Source organism: Pimephales promelas, chromosome 15 (genome assembly GCF_988280905.1).
Source record: "Pimephales promelas chromosome 15, fPimPro1.hap1.1, whole genome shotgun sequence".
Classification (NCBI taxonomy): Eukaryota; Metazoa; Chordata; class Actinopteri; order Cypriniformes; family Leuciscidae; genus Pimephales; species Pimephales promelas.
The window spans coordinates 9,416,732-9,444,187 of record NC_142783.1 but is presented as its reverse complement, the minus strand read 5'-3'; the positions used below and the strand labels follow the sequence as shown (position 1 = coordinate 9,444,187).

Below are 27,456 nucleotides of genomic sequence, written 5' to 3'. Positions count from 1 at the left end.
CCGCGAGAGATCGGGATGGGGCGGAGTTCCACCCCCACCCGATGCTCACGGACGCCCGAGATAGCACGGCCCTCATCGCGGGATCAGACACGGCGGCGCTGACGCTCCCGAGGGAGGCAACGCGGCCGCATCCTCACTTCCCGAGGAGTCAAGCCCGCCTAGTGATGCTGTGATCGACATCGCATCATCATCTGGAGCGCTGCCCGAAGCAGCCGGTGCCACCGAAGAAGCAACCGACTGAATCGAACTAACGCTCGCTGGCTCTCGCACTGAGGCGGGAGGTGTGGCCCGAGGAATCGTCGGGGCTTTGTCCCACACCATCACCGTAAAATCACCAGGTCCCCGGGTCGACGGGCCTCCTATGGAGGAAACCGATCGAGCGGGGGGGACCGGGACTCTCACTCAAGTGAGATCATTGAGTCTCGACCTCAGTGTAGAGATGGTCATGTTCCCACAGAAGGAACATGAGTCATCCACGAACGCTGCTGCTGCATGCTGAAATGCCCAGGCATACAAAGCAGCGATCGTGACCATCAGATGACGACAGAAATCAACCACACCCAGAAGAACACGGGCGAACCGTCTTTAAAAAGACGTGCGCGTGCAGCTCTTTCAATGAGAGGAGGAAATTCACTCTTTCAGCGCTGAAGCGACCAGGGAGAAGCGCAAAGTCTGGCAGACGCAGAATCTCGCTGGGTACCGCCGTCACACCAACACTGAAGAGGACGCTCGTCTCGAAGAGTCTTGAACAGTGCTTTCAGGAGTGAAGAGGTTCTCTTGGCTCCGAAGCGAAAACATACTGCGGTTGCGTTCACTTCCTCCTTTTATACTCACAGAGTAGGGCGGAGTACGCTATGCAAATTTCCGCAGCCCCAAGGCATTGCATGCCATTGGCTCGTGTTTAAATACTCGAAGAGGATTGGCTTTCTATGCGAAACCCCCAATCTCCGTCACTTCTGACGTAACTCGAAGTGACTACGAAAGGGAACAAATGTTTTCTTAAAGTAACACCAGGTAGCTTTTCAACCTTCATAATATATTTCCAAGTCTCTTGTGATGGTACATCGACTTACAATAGGTTGAATGACACGTCTGCCATAGCCTGACAGGGTCTGTAGCGTTTTTAATCGCACTTTTAAACTTCGGGTTTTGGGTAGTAACCCGGCGAACAAAGAGAACTACAAAATTTGACTGCTTGATGCCATATACGTCACTTCCATCACCACCCCCATTTCCTTAAAATCGGGCGTGCGAGCAAAATGTTATAGTCATGGCCGAAGCAGCACAGAAAAACAAGAAAGCAAAGGTTTTATCGGAGCAAAGCAAAAAGAGAAAGTGATCATTCTCATGTTAAAGGCAGAATGGGGGTCAACATTGGGCCAGCGTTTTCTCGCTGGCGTGAGCTGAAGGAGGAGGAGGAGTGGTGCCCGCATAGATGGGTACCCACCGATGTGGACTTGGCTGTCATGCTTTGACTAGTAAGTGTATTGCTTGCATACTACAGTATCTCTTTGTTTCGTTTTTTTGTCTGCCTGACTATGTTACGGAAGCTATCTTATCCTCCTTCATGAATCAAGTATGATAGTAGAGTAGCGAATTATCAATCTGGTAGCAAGTAAACGATATTCTAGTAAAAAAAATGAAATGAAATGAAAACCTATGTCTTAACAGTGTGTACAAGTTTGGTAGGGGCTACATTCTTGCAAGTAAATATATAAGATGTACAAAATCACATTTTAGGATACCTAACATGTCTGTGAAATTCGTTTATTTTTCTTGCCTCAAGCTATAATGCAAATCGATTTGTAAAATTTGCAGATTCATTTATGGTAGCTTGATATTATAATATTGACGATATATGGTTATTATCTACCAGTCAAACATTGCATTGGAGATACTGACAGATATAGATTTAGTAAAACCGTAACCAATAGACAGTGGTTCTCAAAGTGGGGTCCGCGGACCCCTGGGGGTCCGCGAGCTAAAGCCAGGGGGTCCGCGAAATAATTTACAACCTAACGTTTTTTTCCATGCTATGAGTCATGTTTTCTTTATCATCTGAAAACATGCTGTTTATTCCTAAGTAACTTATATAAAGCATTTAACATAAAACAATACAAAGTAGACACTTAAAGTTTTCTATAGATAGATAATCTATGTCTTTGCGTCAAGTAGACTATTCGCTGTTGTTGATTTTGCGGGACGTGCGCCAGAAAGGAGACAGAGAGACGGCATGAACCCGCATCCGGTTCTTTTCTGTATTTTTAAAAGGCATGACATTTTGTAGTCATTTATAATGTAGCCTATACACAAATAAAAAATGGACACTTTACCGTTTCGGATGATGCACTCTTGTCTTATCTATGACCATAAATAAGAGTATTCCTGTTTCCACTGCTGAGGAAAAATTCCCATGTAATTGCGCGCCGGCGTCTCGCGTGCGCGCACAATAGTCAGTTCTAGCACTGCTACTGTAGGTTTGACATTAGAAGTCTGATCATTATCAAAATAAAAGTGCATAGTGACAGGGCCGTACCCACAACTGAGGTTGCAAGGATGCACATCGCGATGATACTGACCTTCTCGTCTGAGGTGCTTCAGCAGACTAACAACGATAGCTCGTCAATGTCAAAATGTTTGAGTCGGAGTGAACTCAAAGTTCCCCGCACGACGTTTCAGTCAACGGTCATAAAGTGCGAGATAAGATGTAGGCCTTAATTAACATAAACTAAACAGCTGTTTTAGGTAAAAGTTTTAAAAAACGACTGAAACAATCAGTTTGCAAAGTATTAATCAAGCTCAACTTTAACAAAGGAAAAAGCAGGTCAATAGAAACATGTGCCCATGAGATTAACATTATGGATTCATATATTTAACATATACTGTATGTTTTTTTTAGCTAATTACAGTAGCTCAAATTAACAACGCACGCACCTATTAAACATAATGCCATTATCATTGTATTTATAGGCTTATGGGCTTTATTTGTGTGCAGAATAGGCCTAATTATTGAAACATTTCTCTTTTAAGGCCATTCCTGATTGGAATATGTGATTGTGTTTCGTGACATCTTGACAAAAAAAAAAAAAAACGTATGCCACTGACTGACATGCTTCTACTAAATCTATAGTTATCCAATTGTGGGGCCTTAAAACACCTTAAAATGCACATGTGTAGATCAAGAACATCAAAAATTCCTAAGTGAGGGATCCTAACTAAGTGATTCCTAGCAAGATCACTTTCGTTACCTCAGTAGGCTATTTAGAAATTCCTGCATAGTACCCTGGGTGGAGACCATTCATTTTGTGCAAAAATATTTCATTTGCCGCTCACACATTAACTTTGTGCTCAATAACTGTTTTAAATATGAGGGGGGTCCTTGGAATTTTTTTTCCCCTGAAAGGGGTCCCTGGCACCAAAATGTTTGAGAACCCCTGGACTAGGCTACTAGACCATTTTGCAAGATGTAAACAACACTGGTCCAGAAACACTTCCTGTTTCAGTTTGTAACTGTTTTCTTTATTTCACATGTAAAGAAAACATCTTAAAGATGTTTGTTTAACTTTTTGATTCAGTTTTAAATGTTCTGTTGGTTGTATTTTATCCCAGCTTTTATGTAGTGTTAAAAAACAGAAACAGGAAGTGCTTCTGGACCAGTGTTGTTTACATCTTGCAAAATGGTCTATAATGACGCTGGCTGGTAAACGTGAGCATCGCGATCACTTGTCGTTTGAAAAAAAAAAAAAACCCATGAAATTATATTCATATGATGAAATATTTGCCACTGTACCTGGGATGAAGACATTTTCACACGTGACGCAAACAGAACACATGTGACCTCTTCCTACAATGTTTAGGGCTATCATGGTTGTCAAAAAAATGCACGTGCAAGTAGGATGACAGAGTTTACGACAGTAGTAGAGGACATACTGTTTCCCAACTGTATGGGGACTCCGAGAGCAAAAACTACCTGGTGTTACTTTAATTTCTTTTTAAAAGTGCAAAAGTTCAATACTTTACTTTATAAGTATTAACTACAAAGAAGTAATTAGTCTAAAACATAGTAATAGTGACACACCATTGATCAGAGCAAACTTGTGCAGTAAACCTCTATTCAAAGAACCATGATTGCACAAGAATGTTTTAAGTAGCCATGACTAATTAACTTTTCTTACAGCTGAAAAACTCTCAATCAAGTTTTCACCAAGGAAGGACAGACGATGGTCTGCAGCTTAATTGTCAGACCCATTTGTGGTTAACATGCTGGTTTTACCTGCAGAACTGTCTGGAGTGGTTCATGTTGGGTCCTGCTTTGATGTTCCCTTTCTCAGGGTCGTAGATGGTGGTGGCTCTGGCGTATGCTCCTCCCAGGATGAAGATATATCCATTCAGAGTCACAGCCGGGGCGTATTTGTTATCTGAACAATGGCAAAATAAAACAGAAGTCACCACTAAACCAATTTAAATCCATAATGTCAGGAACATCCAGCATGCAAATATGCATGAATGAAAGATTTTCTTTTCCCCTCTGGAATAATGTGCACTGATGAATCATTCACAATAAGACCAGAAAAACATATTAAGGTAAATAAGGTTAAATTATTTTATGTTGCTTGAAAAGAATCTCTTGTAAATGCATCACACCACAAATCAACTTATAAACAAGATTACAACGCATATTTTAGAACAGAGACTAGCAATTATTATGGGTTTGTTATGTTTCATTCACTGAGAAAGGCACCTGAATAGATTATTAATTTAAACAATATACAAGTATAAGAGTAACAGCTGGGGTCATTCTGTCAACTGTCCAATTGTAAATCAATAGCCCTGTTCAAGCACATTATGTTGGCATGAATGCGGTTAACTTCTTTGATGTAAGTAATCAAGCAGGAGAAAACACATAAATAATTGATGAGTGGCAAATAATTGAATTGAATTCACATTCAACCCAGCAGCTGTGACATCAACCTCAGCCGCTGAAGAGAGACGTGAGAACATTGAGCTAATTAAATCTTGAGCCTTTCAGATTTGGAGTGAGACCTCCCGGGAAGAACAGATATTACGGATAATGTTAAAAAAAGGTGGAGGGAAGGTTAACAAATAATGGTCAGAAATAGAAGTGTGCCATGTGCAATACTGAAAACTAAACAAGAGAAATATTTGATCTCACTTAATCTATCAAAGCTAAGCAGTGCCCTAAGTACAAGACAAATACAGGGAGATTACCACAGCTCAAGAGTAAATCTTACAAAAACCTGTTAAGAACCTGGTCATGTTTTAGCCCACAATAAAAATAAATAAATAAATAAATTGAAATTCTCACACATATATATATATATATATATATATATGCATTAATGAGCAGTTGGACAGGAGGTACCTAATAAAGTGGCTGGTGAGAGTGAATATACAGTGGGTAAGGAAAATATTCAGACCCGCTTAAATTGTTCACTCTTTGTTATATTGCAGCCATTTGCTAAAATCATTTTTCCCCTCATTATTGTACACACAGCACCCCATATTGACAGAAAAACACAGAGCTGTTGACATTGTTGCACATTTATTAAAAAACTAAAACTAAAATATCACATGGACCTAAGTATTCAGACCCTTTGCTCAGTATTTGGTCGAAGCACCGAAGCAACAAGTTTTTTCACATCTGGAATTGGGTATCCTCTGCCATTCCTCCTTGCAGATCCTCTCCAGTTCTGTCAGGTTGGGTGGTAAACGTACTGTAGGTGGACAGCCATTTTCAGGTCTCTCCAGAGATGATCAATTGGGTTTAAGTCAGGGCTCTGGCTGGGCCATTCAAGAACAGCCACGGAGTTGTTGTGAAGCCACTCCTTCGTTATTTTATGCTTAGGGTCATTGTCTTGTTAGAAGGTGAACCTTCGGCTCAGTCTGAGGTCCAGAGCACTCTGGAAAAGGTTTTCGTCCAGGATATCCCTGTACTTGGCCGCATTCATCTTTCCCTCGATTGCAACCAGTCGTCCTGTCCCTGCAGATGAAAAACACCCCCACAGCATGATGCTGCCACCACCATGCTTCACTGTTGAGACTGTATTGGACAGGTGATGAGCAGTGCCTGGTTTTCTCCACACATACCGCTGAGAATTAAGGCCAAAAGGTTCTATCTTGGTCTCAGCCACAGTGATCTTTGGGTTCTTCTTTACCTCTCTCACCAAGGCTCTTCTCCCCCGATAGCTCAGTTTGGCTGGACGGCCAGCTCTAGGAAGGGTTCTGGTTGTCCCAAACGTCTTCCATTTAAGGATTATGGAGGCCACTGTGTTCTTAAGAACCTTAAGCGCAGCAGATTTTTTATTTTTTTTTTGTAACCTTGGCCAGACCTGTGCCTTGCCACAATTCTGTCTCTGAGCTCTTCAGGCAGTTCCTTTGACCTCATGATTCTCATTTTATTTGCTTTGACATGCACTGTGAGCTGTAAGGTCTTATATAGACATGTGTGTGGCTTTCCTAATCAAGTCCAATCAGTATAATCAAACACAGCTGGACTCAAATGAAGGCGTAGAACTATCTCAAGGATGATCATAAGAAATAGACAGCACCTGAGTTAAATATATGAGTGTCACAGCAAAGGGTCTGAATAGGACCATGTGATATTTCAGTTTTTCTTTTTTAATAAATGTGCAAAAATGTCAACAATTCTGTGTTTTTCTGTCAATATGGATGCTGTGTATACAATAATTTACGGGAAAAAACGAACTTAAATGATTTCAGCAAATGGCTGCAAAATAACAAAGAGTGAAAAATTTAAGGGGGTCTGAATACTTTCCGTACCCACTGTATATGGGGCTTTTGCACCGGGTAGTTCCACCGCCAGTAGAAACTCTGAAGTGACGTAAGCCATGTTTGTTGTTGTCATTTTTATTTTGATGGTGCAGCAGACTTTTATTTTGATGGAGCTGAGAATGCCAGAGCTTGAGCACACAGCACTCACATTCTCCATTACTGTAAAACTACAAATAATAGCCGAGTCCCAAATAGACGCCTGTCTCATTTACACTCCTGGTGTGGCTGCAGGTTTGCGTAAATAAAAGCCTGTCTCAAATAGAGGCCGGGTCTGTTTTTTAGTTTGCTAGTTTCAGGTTGTTAATCTTCTAAAACCGTCAGATCGTCCGTCTTTTGGTGGCCGCCAAAGAAAATAATTTTGTCCCGCCAAAGCGTATTTTGATCGGTGAGTGATGTACCCGAGTGCGTTCGCACTCTCACGTCTTCAAACAACACGAGCGCTGTCTTGCGCTCTCCCTCGCGCATATTAATCAAATCAAATGACACGATTGGTAAAAGGTTAACCGCAGATTTACGTAGAGCATTTGGAGATTTTTAGAGATTATAGACTCAATGAACAACATCTCAACACTAAATTATAAAAGCCTGGTCTCAAATACAAGCCGGTGCAGTTCGACGATTTGGGTTAATAAAAGTTTTACGGTAGTTTACGCTAGTTTATGGTCTGTTTTACAGTCCTGTCTGATATATCATTAGATAGAACTGTTAAACAAAGAAAGTAGAAAGTATAGGAAAAAGTATTAGCCTTTGTTGTATGGTTAATGCCCAATGTTACTAGCTGAGCAGAAGTACATGATCATGTTTTGCTAGGTCCAAAGTTGCGTTGGATTTTCTCCTTAGCATAAAGGTTGAGAGGTCCATCTATCAAAGTGTGTGTAGAGTTAGTTTTAGGAGTAAATATATAGGCTATATTCAGCCAGTGGCACTTATCCTCAATAAACTCGTCTTCATACCAGCGAGATGATCTGATCCGATCTTCAACCAGATGAAACTGGAAAAATATTCTGAATGTTCCAATCCAATCTGACTTCTGACCTGTAATGCTGCCTGAATCATAATCATACACTGTTCCATTTATAGGCCAGAAGAGAACTTGCGCCCGTTTGAGCCTGGTCTATCCCAAGGTTTTTTCTCCATTCAGCCACCTGATGTAGTTTTGGTTTCTTTTTACCGGCTTTTGGCTTGCTTATTTGGGGACATTAAACATTCAACAGACATTAAATCTGCCTGTATTTAATATACAAGGGTGATCAAAAAAATCAGTTCTCATATGATGATGTCAATACAGGCAGATTAACTAAATTCATAACTTTTAAACAACAAAAATGTACCATCACTGAACTCACTTAAGCTGGACTAAAACTTTATTTTCTTCTAGATCTGTTGTACAGCAGAAACAAACTTTGTTGCATAATTTTCCCGTTGTCACTGTAATGTTGCTTTGAAACAATCTGTATAGTAAAAAAGCACTATATAAATGAAATATATAAAGATGACTTGAAAATAATCTGTGTGTAAACAGCTTTTTTTCTTAAATGACTTTGTACACTGACACATGTATTATTCTTATTTTGCACCTGCGCAAAGCGGGCTTTTCCCTACACAGACGATGCAAAAAGGAGGCGTGTTTTGACACAAACATTCCCTAGTTCTATTTTACAGTTCCAGAAAACAATTTCAGCCACTGACCAGAAAAAAAAAAACATAGTCTAAAGTCAGTGGCGCGTTGTGCATTGTTCCTAATGCTATTTTAAGTGCGCATGCTTAGCCCAACGTTGTGTAGCGGGTGCACAACGCACATACACTTTGATTCTCTCATTAACACAGATGCAGCAGGTTTTATTTTTGCAAATCATACATTATAATACGGACAAACATTAACACATGCGGGAAATCATTGTGGTGTCCATGAAAATTTAAAAAATGTAGGCCTAAAAACTAGCTTACACATTTACCCACATTTTTCAGGCTAATAGTGGTAATGATGGATCAGACCTGTCTGACCAATAGTGGCAAGACAAATATGTAAATAAGGACTAGTTTGTCCGTCAAGAACCAGGAAAAAAAATCTCCCATTCTCATACAACGTCATTTCTCTTCATTGCCCTGACAAGAACGTCGGCCTCCTCGGCTGTGAACAGCTCCCGGTGCGCGCCTGGTAAAGCCGCCATAATAATAATAACAATCAGCCATGCAACATGTGCACCTGCTCTTAAAGGGTTTGTTGGATGATGCTCTGATTGGTTTATTTCACGTTACGCCCAAACCACACCTATGAATAATGAAGCTATTTCAGACCAACCCCTTTTAAACTTGCGTCGGGCACGAGAGTCATTTATCCCGCCGGTAAAGTAGCAACAGTGCCCAAGACCCGCCCCCAAAGTTACTTGCGCTTCGCACTTGATACTTGCATTTCAGATCGGTAAAATAGGGCCCAGAGTGTCACTCCTGTCAGCTGAGAACAGGGAACTGAGGCTACAATTCACACCGCCTCACCAAGATTGGACAATTGGAGACTGGAGAAGCGCTGACTGGGCTGATGAGTCTTGATTTATGCTGCAACATTCAGATGGTAAGGTTAAAATTTGGTGCAAACATGAAAGCATGGATCCATAATTCCTTGCATCACTAGTTCAGGCTACTGTTGGTGTGATGGTGTGGGGGATATTTTCTAAGCCCCTTAGTACCAATTGAGTATCGTGTAAACACCCCAGCCTGGCCTTTATTTCGATAGTCCACTTTAGACATTCTACTAACTATAAGTAACTTTTCAACTACATGTCAACTAACTGTCATTAGAGTATTAGTAGACTGCCAGCTTAATATCTTCTAACACTTTATTTTGTTGGTCCCCCAACAGACATTCAACTGACTATAAGTAACGTGGCGGCTACAAGTAAACTTATTCTCCCAAAGCCTAACACCTAACCATAACAGTCTATAATATACTAATACTCTAATGAAAGTTACTTGACATGTAGTTGAAAAGTTACTTATTATTAGTAGAACGTCTAAAGTGACTATCGAAAGCAATATTTATACATTGGATTTAAAAGTTCACAGACTTTAAAGGAAATCGAATAGTATGCCAAAAACACTGTCATTTCCCGTCACATCCATAACACATGCATATTTTCCTTTTTTGGGGATGCTTAAATATATTTTAGAAAAACATATTTTGCCTGTCAATTCCCCAGATTGGGTGCTCTGAGAATATGCATTTCCAAAGTAAATATTGTAAGAAGTTTTTTATTTCTGAGACATTTCACCTGTCATTATGAGTTCAAATGTCACATCCATAACGCTGGAATTGCCCTATACTCAAATGACACAGTCAGCAGATCTCAATGCAATAAAGTACCTTTTGGATGTGGTGGAACAGGAGATTTGCATGTGCAGCTGACAAATCTGCAGCAGTTGATGCTCTCATGTCAAAATGGACCAAAATCTCTGAGAAATGTTTCTAGCACCTTGCTAAATCTATGCAATGAAGATTTAAGGCAGTAATGAAGGCAAAAGTGGATCCAACCCGGTATTAGCAAGGTGCACCAAATAAAGGGGCCAGTCGTTTTAACTGGATTAAATGTGACCAAGAGATGTTTTCATGAGATTCTTTTCAGTCTTTCTTGATTTAATCTCTTTTTGGCATCCAGCTCTCCGCCTGACCGCACATATTTAAGAATGGTTTTCAGCACCCCCCACCCCCCATCACAGTGTGTGCATGTGTGTTCAACTCTCGTCTGTTGTCTCCTGCTGGGCATTGAAGTGTCAATCTGCCATCCTCAGTGATGTGGCACAACTACTAAATGGGGATCTTGAAAGAATAACTCAAAACAAACAGCGGCAGTCCTTTTACAGTTAAACAAAGTTTCACACTTCCATAAATGTGGATAAAACGCCAAAGACCTTCATTCTGATGCGTTTCATGGCCACGGGTGTCTCTTCGCCATGGTTGGAATATTTACATGGTAAACACAATACACAATATAGTGAAGTGTGAGCGTGTCCCACTGCATTTTCTGGCCTGTCAAACACAATAAGCATGCCAGCGGGGGGAAGGTGTTGTCATTCACAGATGGTGTCAGTGACAATGCCGTTCCCTGCCGATAAGACGGAGAGATGAAAAACTGCAAATGGGAAGATTAGGCAGATCACTGACTGTCAACTGAGAGACAATACTCTTACTGCCGACTGACCAAATCACTGATATGAAGTGTCACCATGGTGGATTTTACTGTTTCTCAGTGTTCACCAAGTAAAACTGGACCACCCAAACATATTTCCAGTTAAAATATATAACAATAATAACAAATTCAAAACAAGTGCAAGTGCAATAAGACAAAATTCAGTATTCAAGATCTTTTCCATCATTTTATTTAACTCTTTCCCTGCCAGTGTTTTTTTTTTTTTTTAAGAAATTGCCAGGCACTGCCAGCATTTTTGATCATTTTCACAAAATTTGCATGGACCTCAAAATATTTTGTTATATGTTTTTGTCAAAGACTACATCAAGATCGGATTCAGAACGATTGTCAAAACATAGATGGAGTAGAAGGAGTCCATCGACACCCCCAAAAGTTTCCAAAAGAGTCCTATAGCTCGTCCTGGGTCGACCTGGGTTTCATTCGGTAACATTAGGCAGTTTTGATTTATATGCGGTTTAATGTTGATGATCACATTTTACATATGCATCTTTCTAACATATAATATTGCTTGTTTCTGCTTCTTAACCTGTGTTTTTGTATTGTATTTTGTATATAAAGTATTCTTTCAGTGATGTATAATAGCACCCCCAACCGCAAAACAGTGTAAGCTGTATCACTGTAAAGCTGCTTTGAAACAATGTATATTGTAAAAATACATAAATAAAGGCGACTTGAATTGACAACAGTGAAAGCCGCCAATGGCTGGAAAAGAGTTTTAATTAAAATGTCTATTTTATAAATATCTATATATACTATAACTTTATTCATGCATACATATATAACACAAATATTTAATGGGCTATGTGCACAAGCGTAGTTTCGAACTTTCGCATTTGTCAGAATTCGGCATATCAGTTTCCGGTCTACGACTGGTCATCCGCATCCACTAATAAACAAACAAGATGAGTGCTGCTGTTGTACGAAAAAAAAAGAGTTCTAAAACACATCTAAGTTTATAAGAACTGTAGGTGGATCTAACGTCCGTTTCACACCTATTTGCAGTGTGTGTTGCGGTGCAGGAGCGTGCTGTTAGTGCGTTCACATATTATGATGCGTTTGCACAGTGAATAACTGATAACTGAAACAAAATTTACAAGCTTTCTACAAAACAAAACTTAATAAGTGGTCAAAATCATGTCTGACCCACTCCAAATATTTTCAGATTTTGGGCAGCTTTTGATCCTATCTTACTCATCTCATGCGGTTCCCTTTTGATATAGCCTACTCAACATAGATGAAATAATAAAAATAAGTAACATAATATTATTAAACATAAATGTGAAACATAACCTATGTTTATTTTATGTTTTTTTTAAACTTATATTTAAGCGTCACACCGCTTCTCTTTGCTCACATGATGCCATGTAGCCTATATACATGCATGTGTGTGTGTGCATGCGGTGGAGGGGTGCCCATCCCTACTTTTGAATATCGTTATCATTATTGATATTTTTTAATCATTTGTTTTTTCATGCATATGTAGAAATTGGTACTATTTGTTACAGGTTTGACACTTTACTAAAAATGACTCTGAATGTAGGCTAGTACTAATTAACTTTACTGTACATAAAATTACTATCATTACTTTTTTCAGGTTGTGTTTCTAAATTTTATTTATATTAATTTATAGTATGAGCGCCTGATTGTATGTTGCATGTTCTCTTGTTTTTTTCTTTCCTTTTAAATACAAACCATAAATTTTTACGAAAAATTGTTGGATTTATAGCATTTTGAAAAAAAAAAACTTTTAATTTATCATTAACAATATTGTTGTTTGACGCAACCAATAATGTTCAGACTGAACCAATAAAACATTTCAACAGGATAATTTGAATATTCAGAAAATGTGTGGGTCTAGGTAAAAAATGTAGTTTTCCTGAAAACTATTGAAATGGATTTATAGCGTTTTGGAAAAGTACTCCTCATATATATACTGTATATATATATATATATATATATATATATATATATATATATATATATATATATATTAGATCTTACTGATTCCAGATTTTTGGTCCAATGTAGCACATGCACACTTTATAATACCTATGGGATTAAAAGTCTTGATCAAGGGTAAAACTGTGATTTAAAGTGGGAACTGGGTTTGAAGAACTGGGTTTGAACCAGCAAACCTTTTGCTACCCTCCCACATCTTAAACTCTAAGCTTTACTATCCTAGTACACTGCAATTATTAGGCCATTTTAATATGCTACATGGTGGTTTTAGTTGCTTCACTACTTTTGACCGTTTCCATGGGTTTATCGATTGAGGAGGAAGCCAAATGACAAGACTATGAAGACTGAGGAGCTTTGTATTTGAGCCTTTGCTGGTTCTTACACAAACACGGCTGCAATAAACATATGATCCCTGGGCCACTATGTCCATAGTGATATAAAAATCAATAAGAGCCTCACAGTCCATGGCAACATCAAAATCAATAAGCAACCAGGCTGAGATGACGTTACCGACTGAAACCCTCAACAGTTCATTATCCGCTGGCGCAAGAATACCTGCAACACTTGACATCTACACCGACCTTTCCAGATTACTCAAGCCCTTCACAATAATCAAAATATCATGTTCCTTCTCACATGCAGCTGGCCTTTCGAGACCGGCTCTCGGCGAGAGATGATGTCAGTCGTCGTCTCTGAACTTTAAGTCACCTGCTCTAAACGCTCTCTGGCTACATGATTGTACATGTTTGACCCAGTGGGTCACAACAGTGTTTTTAAAGTCACATATGTGTGAGTGAATGTTTGCTGCCGGCTGCAGAGTTGAATGTCAGAAGCATTCATATCTTTTCGCTGATACAAACGCCATAACCACACTCTGATTTCAATATCTGAACCTTTTGAAGGAGTCTCAAGTGACATGTCAGGCAGCAGAATGTTATTCACGTTCCACTGGTCTGGTTCCATGCAAAAAGGAGTACTCTCCAAAAATGACAACTCTATCATTATTTACTCATAGAGTAAAACTGATAGAGTTCTTAACCGGTATGCTGTTTTTTTCTTTTGAGGAACTAAAAAGGAGAATCATACAGAAGCTATGAACAGCAACCATGATGCCTTTCCAGCTCAGAAAAGAACATAAATAAATACATCAATAAAAACACCATAAAAGTAGTCTGTATGTAACTGCAATTGATTTATGTACATATACTTACATCAATACAAATTAGAGGTTGAACAATATTGGAGTTTGCCGATACAATAACAATGTGTTCAAAAAAAAAGAATGGCTATAAAAAAGTATTGTGCCGATACTATTAAAACGTATTGACTCTTATTTTGAAAGGTCTTTATTATTTTCCACTCCCAGCTGCTAGTTTAAAATCTGAGGGAGATCAAACTCTTTTAACCCTCTATTAAAATAGAAACAAAAAGTTTAATAATCACATTTAAAACCTCTTAAAAGGATAATTAAGACTTTTGTATGACTTTTTATGCTAAAACTGAATTTCTCACAGTAAAGTACTCACAGGCACCCGTTCACATCTAAAAATCGACCAATATACCAACCCGGTCTCATCCCAAGACGTCATATAACTGACGTTTTGGGACGTCTTTTGACCATACGTCAATATTCGCCTTTTTAGGGCCCCCTTAAACGTCGGTAGATGAGGTTATGGGATCCTAACTCTACACCAGACCTAAACCTAACCCTAAACCTAACCCGTCACCTAACTGACGTTAAAGGTAAAGCGTCAGTTGTATGACGGCCCGGGATCGCCATCTACGTTTGAGGGGGCCCTAAAAAGGCGGATATTGACGTATGGTCAAAAGACGTCCCAAGACGTCAGTTATGTGACTTTTTGGGATGAGACTGTGTTAAATATACTCATGAAGACAAATTCTAGAGAAAAAGCATAACACATGACTTAGAAGTATAAAAATATGAGTAGTCCATAAGTTTGATCCTTTCATCAGTCGTCTGTCAGGTCAGATCAGCCAATAATGAGGAAAGAGGATAATGGTCAGGAAACTGTTGAAGTCGTGCATGCCACAAGAAACTAGTTATAAGCTGAAGGTTTCATTATCAGAGTGCTTAATGTTAGCAGAGACAATATACAGTAAAGCTCTGTTCTCACTGACAATCTCATTAACAACAAACAACTTCTGGTCAATTTGTTGCTGCAAAACACTGCCGCCGTCAAAGAACTTGCCGGGTTGCATTGCTTTAAAGAACACACGTGCCCATTATCTGGACAAAACATACACTTTTCAAACTAACCCAATACAAGCAGACACAAGTTTTTCAAGCATGACTAGAAAATACGCCTACGATTCGCCTTAAAGAGCCCTTGACTATTCATGAACTATTTGATGCATGAGACAAGAAAAATATAGCACAAGCTTTACAAATCTATAGGTAAACTTGCTGACACTGAAATTGATACTGGACAACCGATACTGCAGTTTGCGGATACAACAATAATATGTTTAAAAAACAACAAATTACTGCGCCATTACTAATAAAATGTACATATTGATAGATTTTCAAGCTCAAAATACACTGGGAATGTTTTGAAATGTCTGCACTATACCACTTCCAGCTGCTCATTCTAACATATGGGGGAGATAAAATATGCACTCTTATAACTATCTTCAACATACTACAATAGAGACACCATACAATAAACATAATTCATCAATAAGCAATCATTTAGCATAAATTCATGGACTGCAAACTGCTCTGAAATGGCGTCAAGGAGAACGCACAACAGCGCCATGTTTTTACTTTGTGCTCAAGTTTATTTCAATTGCATATTTTTATTATTAATTTATTATTTTATTATTGTCTTTTTGTTGTCTCTGAGAAAGATATTTCATGCAGCAGTCAGGTGGATATCCAAAATAAATTATTTTACTGACTAAAAATGGCAGATAAAGCTGTTTTCATGGCAGTGTGTCTTTTTTAAATCCACACTTTTTACTGCACTAATGGTGACAATGTAGAACGCACAACAGCATCACGTTTTTACTTTGTGCTCAAGTTTATTTCAATCATATTTTTTAATATTATAATTATTATTAAGATTTATGTTATATCATTTAAGATATCATTTTTATGATCTTAAATTTGATCAAACTCACATTGTAAGACTTTTAAACTCATTTTAATTTGAACTTTTGTTTGTTTATTAAACATCAAGTGTCTTTTTATTGTCTCTGAGAAAGATATTACATGCAGAATGCAGGTGGATATCCAAAATAACTTATTTTACTGACAAAAAAATGTCAGATAAAGCTGTTTTCATGGCAGTGTGTCTTTTTTTAAATCCACACTTATTTCTGCACTAATGGGGAAATGCTTGCTTTCTAGCAATAGTGAAACGCCTCAGTCCTGCACCCACGGTGAGTCCCTCAGGGCTGTATTTGCCACCGAGTTACAGGTTGAAAAAAAGTTCCTTCCCCCTTAAGCGTCCCTCTACCCACAACCTCAATATCTCTGGAGAGTGTCAAAATGCCAAATACTAATGAAGTCAAATACTGAAAGTTATTTTCTCATAGTTTCAAAACTGTCTAACACTTTAGACATGAAATGAAATGTATCTGATGTGAGACCTGATGTAAAAATATATTTCTACACATTTTATTTGAATATATTCCGTTCAAAAATAAGAATTACGATTTCAGAAGAAGTCTCTCATCAAAAATACAGTAAAAACATCTCATGTTACGACTGTAACCCTGGTTCCCTGAGAAGGGGAATGAGACATTGCGTCTTGGATTTATATTATGGGGAGCGTCATCAGCATGACCAGTGCTGGAAGCACGTGTGTAAACACAACAATTTTATTGGCTGACGACAGGTAATGTAGTCTCTGCAAGAATTGGCTTTGGATGTGCAGATTTGTCCTGATTTGCACTGAGACACGGCACATTAAGCCACATTCGGCCCGTTTACAGACCATAAGGGCTGGTCTGATTTTGGATAAAATTTGAACATACAGACATGGGCTACCTGTAGGGACGTCTCCACCATGGCCACCTGAGAAAAAATCTCCACCCTGGGCCCCTGCGTTACCTGATCCGCCCTGGAGGCTTCCTGCTCCAGTTTGGCCTTGCCCCCCTCAGCCTCCAGGGCGCCCACCCTCCCGCCCCATTGATGTTCTATGGCGCGAGGTCGAGCCTTTTTTGGAGGGGGAGTAATGTTACATGTGTCCTGTGTTGCCCCCGTTCCTTCAGTCCTGTTTCCATTTTCCCGCTCCTCGTTACTGTTTAGTTCCTTCACCTGTGTCTAGTTCATTTGTGTCCCAGCTGTGTCTCATTCCCCTGTTCTCTGTGTATGTTAACCCGGTGTTCTCCCTCACTCTTGGTTGGTCCTCATTTGTATATGGTGTGTTAATGTTTTCCTGGATTCCTTGTCTGATTTATATTTAGTAAAGATTATTGAATTTGATCTGTTGACTGCTGCCTCTTCATCTGCCAGCACCACACCCGTAACAGGTCTCTTTTTACAATGTGGTAAATTGTATGTAACAGTGACCCTTAAACGTAATATCCTTTCCCTGTCAATGTTATGTTATTTATTAGTTTATTTGAATATATATATTTTTTTTCTCAACAAACTAAATTTGTAACTGCGACATCTAATACAATTGTAATTAATACATTTCTACACATAAATTACAGAAGTAATGTTTATATATAATGAAATTATAATCATGAGTTGGCTGGCATAGTGCAAGAATTTAGCTCCAACCCTAATTAAACACAGCTAAACAAGCTAATCAAAGTCTCTAGGATTACTAAAAACTTCTAGGCAGGTGTCCTGGAGATGGTTGGAGCTAAACTCTGCAGGATACAAGCTACTAAACTAACCAATGTGAAGCCTTAATTTTCTAATAAATTCATAAACGGTTATTACGGGCTATATGCACGCATAAATTCCGCATTTGACGCAAGGATGCTCGTCCATTTCCAGCTGTGGAGATTAAAGCGGAGGAAAACCGAGGAAAACTGGATTGTGGCAGAGTCTTCAAAATGTACTGTCCTCCCGTCTTTGAAACGAAACGTACATACGTTTAGATATAATTTTATATATAATTATGTTTATTTAATATCATTTTAAAAAGCAGCATAAACACAACGAGGGGTGTGTTAGTATAACCATGGAGTATAAATTTCAATATAAATTCTCGGTATTGCATTGGACTCTACAATAGGCGGAAGTTTTCAAGCATCCTTACACCTTCACCGGAAATGCCGCCGTGCATAGAGCCCATTTCTTTGTCTGTAGCCAGAATATGACATGCTTTTTCCCACCACAGAAGCAATCTATTAATCGACAATAATGATTACTTTTACAATATCAGGAGCAATAATCAACAATAATGATTTTGGGATGATATTGCAGCTTCACGCTCCAATTATTTATTTAGTTTTATTTGCAGTATGCAATTTTTTGGGGAAATACATGTACAGCAACTTCTGTTCCACCTTTGCATTGTAAATATTGCTTTTGTTGATGGTGAAAGATTTGTAAAAGTCTATATTATTGTGATTGGTCTTTTTTTTAATCAGTGTAAAGAAATTAAAGTACTGCTAGTGCATTGAATATAGAGATTGAAAAGTTCATCAAAAGATGTATGTGCGTTCTGAGGCTCTGAATGTCCCGTTTTGAGCGAGGAAGCTCCGTTCACGCTGGACTTCATTTTTGAGAGTTGAGGAACCAGCATGTGTGCATCGTGGCTCGGGCCCTGCTGTAGCCGAGGCACAATGGAGGTTGGTGTCGTGAGGATCACAGGTTGAGCTGGCTGAGGAATTCGTAAAAGGCATAGCCCTTTCATGTTCTTCAGTAACCGGTTTGAGCGATCTGTTGGATTTGGATGTGCTGTCTCGTGAGCCATGTGACATAGCAGATAACATGCTGCTGGCACCATCCGGTCAGAAGTAATATTATGAAATATTATAACAATTTAAAATAATTGTTTTTTCTTTCAATATATTTTATGATTTGTTCCTGTGATGCCCAGTAACTTTCAGCATCATTACTCCAGTCTTCAGACCATTCTAATAGGCTGAACAAATCATTTAAGACATGCCTTCATATTTTTATGGAAACTATGATACTATTTTGGGGGGATATTTTATGTAGGCAAAAGAATAAGTCGAAAAGAATAGCAATTATTACTGCCACATTTGATAATTTTACTGCATCATTGCTTATTGAAAGTATTAAAAAAGCAAAACATACTGACCCCAAAGTTTTCAACACTTGTGTGTATATATATATATATATATATATATATATACACACAAAATACAGAAGACCGCAGGTGAACAACATAGTCAGGTGGCTCGGAAATTTTCCGCAGTGCTCTTACCGATCATAGGCGACTCAATAAAGCTCCAGGCGTTGGTTTGAGGCACATATGATTGAAGCACTCCAGCAGAGCGACCGGCCTCATTCACTCCTCCAAACACATAGATCTTCCCTCCACAGACAGTTGCTGCTGCAGAATGGACAGGTTTGGGCAAAGAAGCCACCATCTCCCACTGGTTAGTGATGGTGTCATACCTAGAAAGAGAATCAAAATCAATTTAGCCTGAAACGCGCCTTTTCAGACAAAATAAATGGTCTGTTCTATTCTTCCTGCTCATATGTTGGGTTAAAAGTTTTACAAAAATGTTGGCATCCCCTCTAAAGTTTTTTCCCCTAGAAAAATGACTATTAAAGTCGCCCTAAATAAAAAGACATGTTCCATGGATTTTTAAATGATGCTCATGGCTCATATCAGTGTGTTTCCACTTCACGCCTGATAAAGCATCAGGGAAATGAGAGTAAATTGTGAGGCTTGAGTTTCGTTACTGTCCCTGCACTGTAAAAAATTTGGAGTAGGATTTACTTGAAAAAACCTTGCTAAACGATCTCACTCAGAAAATGCTAGTAAATTTACAAAGATTTGCCGAGTAAAAACCTAAACATATTTATCAGTAGCTTTAATTAGAAATCTTTAAGTTAAATTTACTTGGAATGTGGAATTAAGTAAACTTTACAAAAAATAAGTAGTAATTTTAACTCGGCTTGTAAAAGGTTGATTAATACCGATTTCCTTTGCCTTTGTATTACACTTCACTAAAACAATTATCTTAATTTTTTTTAGTCATTTATAGTATGTTCTTTACTCAGATCATCTAAGTAATTTATATGTCAGACTTTAAGCCTTGGTAGACAATACACAATGGTGGTAACATTTGATGGATCGTTTTTGTGTTTGAATGTGTCGTTTTAAGCAAAAAAATTTACTCGAAATGTCACAAAATGGCAATTTACTAATACTGAAAACAAAAATCAATGATAAAACAGTGTAAATACAGCTGGAAACCAGTGAAAAATGAACCTCATTAATTATTCAAGGTCCAGTGCATGATGGGAACCCCAGTATCAGAAAAGTTGAGTTATTTTTACTTAATTTTATTGAGTTGATATTACACTTTCATTTATACTCGCTTGAAATAAGTACTGATATGGAATTTACTTAGTTTTTTAAATTCTTGCCTGAACTAACTTTTTCCAAGTAAATTACATTGGGTTTTTTCACTAGTATTTACTTAACCAAAAAATCATTTTTTACAGTGTGGGTATGATAATTTATGTCTACTCTGGCATTTAAACAGAAGCAAAAAGAGACTGTAGTGAAAATGTGCATGGCTGATTGTCACAAAAACTGTCTAATATTTCAAGAAAAAAATACATTGAATATAGAAAATGAGGGAGCATTTCAAGTCAAAATACCATTGCTGTAATATATGTATATACATATTATAAATACAGGATCATATACTGAATAGCCATAAAAATATGTAGAAAAGCATCATTATTTTAATGCCAATTAAGTAATTTATATATATATATATATATATATATATCAGTGTTGTAGTACTCGAGACTCGGACTCGTCTCGGACTCGGTCTCGAGACCATATTTTAATGGTCTTGGTCTTGTCATGGACTCGTGTCCATTTGGACTCGGAATTGACTCGTACTCGAACATTTTTTTTTTAGGACTCGGACTTATTCCCGAGTCCACTCGAGTTCTTATAAAAAATATTTTTCATGATTATTAAAATTAATAAAATATAATAAAATATTTCTTTAAATTAATTGACACGCCCAGTGACTGGTGATTTTCTAGTGCGCAACTGCGCATGACAAATTGTAGTAAAATTACTTTTAACACCACCTACTATGTGGCCTTTTCACCCTAAACTGATCATATTTTTTAAACTCTAAGTAAATTCAGTAAAAAAAAAATAAAAAAAAAAGGATTTCTCTAAGTAAATAAAAGTAAATTAGGTAATCAACCCTCACTGGTCTCGTTCTCGACTCGGACTCGGTCTTGACTCGGACTCGACTCTCTCTGGTCTCGGTGTCGACTCGGACTCGAGTGAGGTGGTCTCGACTACAACACTGATATATATATATATATATATATATGAAGAGTTCAGATGCAAAAGCCTCTAAGTGCCATTTGAAATTTTCTTCTAAAATGATAATTTTTATCAAGCTTGTATATTTAAGTTCAGTAATTTCACTTAAATGGCAATGAAGATTACCTATTAATTGTCATTTAAGTGAAATTACTATACTTAAATATACAAGCTTGATAAAAATGGTCATTTTAGAAGAAAATTTCAAATGGCATTTAGAGGCTTTTGCATCTGAACTCTTCATATATATACAGTATACATTCACCTAAAAGATTATTAGGAACACCTGTTCAATTTCTCATAAATGCAATTATCTAATCAACCGATCACATGGCTGTTGCTTCAATGCATTTAGGGGTGTGGTCCTGGTCAAGACAATCTCCTGAACGCCAGAATGGGAAAGAAAAGTGATTTAAGCAATTTTGAGCGTGGCATGGTTGTTGGTGCCAGACGGGCCGGTCTGAGTATTTCACAATCTGCTCAGTTACTGGGATATTCAAGCACAACCATTTCTAGGGTTTACCACGAATGGTGTGTAAAGAAAAAAACATCCAGTATGCGGCAGTCCTGTGGGCAAAAATGCCTTGTTGATGCTAGAGGTCAGAGGAGAATGGGCCGACTGATTCAAGCTGATAGAAGAGCAACTTTTACTGAAATAACCACTCGTTACAATTGAGGTATGCAGCAACGCATTTGTGAAGCCACAACAAGCACAACCTTGAGGCGGATGGGCTACAACAGCAGTAGACCCCACCGGGTACCACTCATCTCCACTAGAAATAGGAAAAAGAGGCTCCAATTTGCAAGAGCTCATTAAATTGGAGAGTTGAAGACTGGAAAAATGTTGCCTGGTCTTGAGACATTCAGATGATAAAGTCAGAATTTGGCTAAACAGAATAAACAGAATGAGAACATGGATCCATCATGGCTTGTTACCAATAAGCAGGCTGCTGGTGGTGGTGTAATGGTGTGGGGGATGTTTTCGTGGCACACACTTTTGGCCCCTTAATGCCAATTCACCTTTGGCTAAGCCCCGCCCCCCTTAGTTACTGTTGCTACTTCCGTCAAACTTCATCGGGGGCTCTGGTTTGGTAACAATATGGCTTATACAGTGACAGCTCTTCCTGCTGAAATGTTATCAAACATTTATAAAGCAGAAAATAAAGAGTCCGATAGAAGTAGGCAAAAGGGGCTGCAATATACGTTCGAAGGCTATATTCAAGACATACAGGTGAAACGCAAGAAACAACAAGGCATCCAAATAGAGGCAAAAGCGTAATCTAAATTATAAATAAATTATCGGTCACAGTCTAAAAATGAACCACCGCATATCTTACTAATCGAGACAGAGGCTGGGACTAACAACAATATCAGGGAGCAACACTGTTCATGCAAAGCTGAGTAGGTCTCTATTCACTTCCATTATCGTTATTACAAAGTAAATGAACTACACGAGTATAACGTTGTATTTATTAGCAGCGGTATGATAACCAAAATCATAACCTAAAACAATTATAAAACGGTCTAACTAGTATAACTTCACAGTAAGGTTAGAAGCAAAAAAGATGTGCTTGTTGATCTTTGAGGGCTTTAGCTTACTGAGGATGTCCATACAGTTTAATCTAAAGACAACACTTGTCAGGATTTGACTTCGGTTTTTGGAAGGGAAAAAACGGTCACCCCCCTCCAACCTCTCTAGGAAACGCGTATCTGTGTTACAAATGCTCCAGGCACAACGTTTAACCATATTTTTGATAAAACTATGACGGTAATAGCCTGATGAAACCAAAAATATGAGACACCTGTGTTGAAAGTCAATGGAGCGCTGTGAAAAAGTGTTGGACCTCTGTGGGAGCTCGTTCTTGGCTGCGCTGTGATTGGTCAATCTACATTCTAAGGCGTGGCTTAGCCAAAGAATTGGGTATTATTTAAATGCCATGGCCTACCTGAGCATTGTTTCTGACCATGTCCATCCCTTTATGGCCCCGATGTACCCTTCCTCTGTTTGCTACTTCCAGCAGGATAATGCAACTGTGGTATGGGGAGCGTGGTTTAACGCTGTCTGCAGCGGGAGAGCGGGGGAGGAGTCGAGCGGGAAATAAGCGGGTCAAGTTCAAATGATAAACACCTGTCTGTGATTGCAGTGATTGGCGTTGGGGAGAGTATATAAGCGGCCCAGTTGGACGCTTCATTTGAGAGAGACTGGAGCTTGTGTGTGGACCGTGAGTTGAAGCTGCCAAAGGAGTGATCCGTTCAGATCGTGAAGGAAGCTGTGAATCAGCGGGAAAGAGGCTGTCCGACTGTGTTGCAAGTTGACTGTGAAGCGCTGAGACGCTGTGGAAAGAGTTTTTGTTTTTGTTTAATAAAGCACACAAGCTCCTGAATTCGCCGATCCCTTGCCTTCTTCCATCACCCCCTTGAACCTTGTCACACTGGTGCCGAAACCCGGGATGGAAGAAGCAGCAGCCGCCGCCAGGAATCCTCTGTCTTCGCCGTTTGCGGAGATCATCCAGGGACTCGCGGGCTTGCACCAACAACACCAGGCAGCCCTGTTGAAGATGGAGGAGCGACAGGAACGCCGGTTCGACACGCTCCTCAAGGAACAACAGGAGGCCCGCGAGCAGTTCCGGAGCTGGGTGGACCAGGGGGTCCGGCCCCCGGCTGCGGCCCCCACGCTGCACAAGATGGGTCCGCTGGACGACCCGGAGGCCTTCTTGGACCTCTTCGAGAGGTCGGCCGCGGCCGGGAAATGGCCGGAAACTGACTGGCCGCTGCGCCTCATCCCATTGCTGTCCGGCGAGGCGCAGCTCGCCACCCAACACCTGCCCGTCAGTAACCTCCTGGTCTACCAGGACCTTAAACGCGCCATCCTACAGCGGGTCGGTCGGTCTCCGGAGCAAAGCCGCCAGCGGTTCCGGTCCCTAGAGCTGGGGGAGATCGGCCGGCCCTTCGTCTTCGCGCAGCAGCTCCGGGACGCCTGCCGCAAATGGCTGGTGGCCGAGGGACGCGACGTCGACGGAGTCATCGAGCTGGTGGTGCTGGAGAAGTTCATTGCGAAACTGCCAAAGAAGACCGCGCAGTGGGTCCAGTGCCACCGGCCGACGTCGCTGGACCAGGCCATCACGTTGGCGGAGGATCAGCTGGTGGCGTGCCCGGGGGTCGGCGAACCCCAACCATCTTCTCTCTCTCTCTCCCTTCCCCTTCCCTCTCTCTCTCGCCCTGTCCCCGCTCCCAGGTCCCGAGGAGGAGGTCCTCCGCGTCCGGCACCCCGCTGGAGGTCCGGACCCAGCGCTGAGGCGGTCCCGGCGCCCCGCCCTCCGCCTCGAAGTGGAACCCTGACGGGGAGCGTCCCTCCGTCCTCTGGCCCCGCACTCTCCCCTCGCCAATCCCTTGATCCGTTTCCCGCCACCGGAGTGGCGGGGAGGCCTGGGCCGGCCTGTTGGCGTTGTGGGGACCCGGGGCACTTTATTGATAGGTGTCCACTGATGGAGGTGGACACCTTCATTCGGGTCCCCTATGCGCCACAGGCCGCCCCCGATCAGACTGGGCTGTATCAGATACCTGTAAGTATCGAGGGGGTTACGTATCAAGCTTTGGTGGATTCAGGTTGTAACCAGACCTCCATCCACCAAAGTTTGATTCAGCCTGGGGCATTGGATAAGAGCCGCGAGGTTATGGTGCGGTGTGTGCACGGCGAGGTGATGGGATATCCCGTCGTGCCAGTTATGATCCAATTTAGGGGACAAAAGCATAGTGTGGAGGTGGCAGTTAATCCGCACCTCCGGCACCCGCTGATTCTGGGAACTAATTGGCCGGGGTTTCAATCTTTATTGGCATATCTGTGTGCGGGTGCTCCTGGGCAAAAACAACGGCGACGGGCGGGGGCGACTGTTCAGGTGGGCGAAGCTGTGCCGGGACCGTCGGCGGCTGTTTCAGGGGAACAGAGCGGGGCTGAAAATAACATCTTTTCAGACCGTGATGACTTTCCTCTGGAACAGTCCCGAGATGACACGCTGAAAAACGCGTTTGAGCAGGTCAGCGTCATCGACGGACAGCAGGTTCGGCCAGAACAGCCGCTCACGTACCCGTATTTTGCCGTGATTAAGGACCGGTTGTATCGGGTGACCCAGGATGCCCAGACAAAACAAGATACAACCCAGTTGTTAGTGCCTAAGAGCCGTCGGGAAATGCTTTTCCAGGCGGCTCATTGTAATCCGATGGCTGGACACCTCGGGCAGGCAGCCACGTTAAATCGTTTAATGACCCCATTCTTTTGGCCGGGCATTCATGAGAATGTGCGCAGGTGGTGTGCGTCTTGTCATGAATGTCAGTTAGTGAACCCTCCGGCCCATAGTAAAGCACCATTGTGCCCCCTGCCGTTAGTCGAGGTCCCCTTCGAACGAATTGGCATGGACCTCATCGGGCCATTAGAGCGATCAGCATGGGGGCATCGCTTTGCATTAGTCCTGGTGGATTACGCGATACCCTGAAACAGTCCCACTACGCAATATTTCGGCTAAAAGCGTTGCGAGTGCGCTGTTTCAATTAATCTCCCGGGTGGGAATCCCAAAAGAGATTCTCACCGATCAGGGCACGGCGTTTATGTCACGTACGATACGCGAACTATATGAATTATTGGGCATTAAATCGATCCGCACCAGCGTCTATCACCCACAAACAGACGGCCTGGTGGAACGATTTAATCGCACGTTAAAATCCATGATTCGTAAGTTCGTGCGGGAAGACGCCAAAAATGGTTCCCGGCCTGAGACGGGCGGTGGGGGTATGTGGTATGGGGGGCGTGGTTTAGCGCTGTCTGCAGCGGGAGAGCGGGGGAGGAGTCGAGCGGGAAATAAGCGGGTCAAGTTCAAATGATAAACACCTGTCTGTGATTGCAGTGATTGGCGTTGGGGAGAGTATATAAGCGGCCCAGTTGGACGCTTCATTTGAGAGAGACTGGAGCTTGTGTGTGGACCGTGAGTTGAAGCTGCCAAAGGAGTGATCCGTTCAGATCGTGAAGGAAGCTGTGAATCAGCGGGAAAGAGGCTGTCCGTCTGTGTTGCAAGTTGACTGTGAAGCGCTGAGACGCTGTGGAAAGAGTTTTTGTTTTTGTTTAATAAAGCACACAAGCTCCTGAATTCGCCGATCCCTTGCCTTCTTCCATCACCCCCTTGAACCTTGTCACAGCAACATTAAAGGTTGAATCATTTCAAATTGGTTTCTTGAACATGACAATAAGTTCACTGTACTAAAACTGCCCTCACAGTCACCAGATCTCAACCCAATATATATATATATATATATATATCAGAGTTTCCGCTAGAAAAAAATGGTGCCAGTCAAAGTGACAGGCAGAGGTTTTGTTTTATTTTGATGATATGCTGGTCAAATGTCGCCTCTTAATTATTCAAGTTGAGGAACACTGGAGGCAGGCTATGTAACTTAAAAATGACATAATCAGGCCATATACTGTAGAATGCAACATGTTAATATAAGCCTAACTTTTATAAATAGACGGAAAAAAAAAAAACATTGTACATCCGATTGGTATCAATCAACACCAATTGTTTTTTACTATGGTTTCACACACATTCACTTTTTGAAACATTGATGCACGGATGTCCCTACAAATAAATAAAACATCTCCAGTTAACTAGCAGATCATTCATTTAGTTCGCTATTAAATAAGAGATCTAGCACTAAAATCTATTGTTTTTGAAATCAAGCTGAGCGCTAGTGTCTGCTGCTATCAGTTCCACGGACGACGCGCTGCACGACTTGTGCAATCTTCACTCGGAAGCGCGTTTCAATCTATCGCCGTTGCGGAGACTTTATTCATTCCGGTGAAACCGCAAAATAAAATGCACACAAACGTGTCCTTGCTTGAAATAGGCTGTAACCAGTGATGAACATAGGCTATTCAGTTTTGATGAGAGAAAAAAAACTGTGTGTGGGTGGATTAGAACCACTGATCTAACGTTATATTTGAGATGTTC

At 40.6% G+C, this 27,456-nt stretch overlaps 2 protein-coding genes across 3 annotated transcripts in view; one reads left to right on the top strand and one right to left on the bottom strand.

Annotated features, from left to right (window-relative positions):
* The window catches only part of LOC120488200 (kelch-like protein 29), a 256,509-nt gene that overhangs the window by 11,085 nt on the left and 217,968 nt on the right, over positions 1-27,456 (bottom strand). For both annotated transcript variants that reach the window (XM_039684777.2, XM_039684778.2), the window contains 2 exons: positions 19,355-19,548; positions 4,274-4,418 (listed from right to left, as the gene is read on the bottom strand). In XM_039684777.2, coding sequence (XP_039540711.2) covers positions 4,274-4,418; positions 19,355-19,548 — 339 coding nt within the window. The remainder of the gene's footprint in view (positions 1-4,273; positions 4,419-19,354; positions 19,549-27,456) is intronic.
* On the top strand, positions 23,911-25,950 carry LOC148973475 (uncharacterized). Its single transcript, XM_089120192.1, has one exon. The coding sequence runs from the start codon at positions 23,911-23,913 to the stop codon at positions 25,948-25,950; it is 2,040 nt and encodes a 679-aa protein (XP_088976318.1).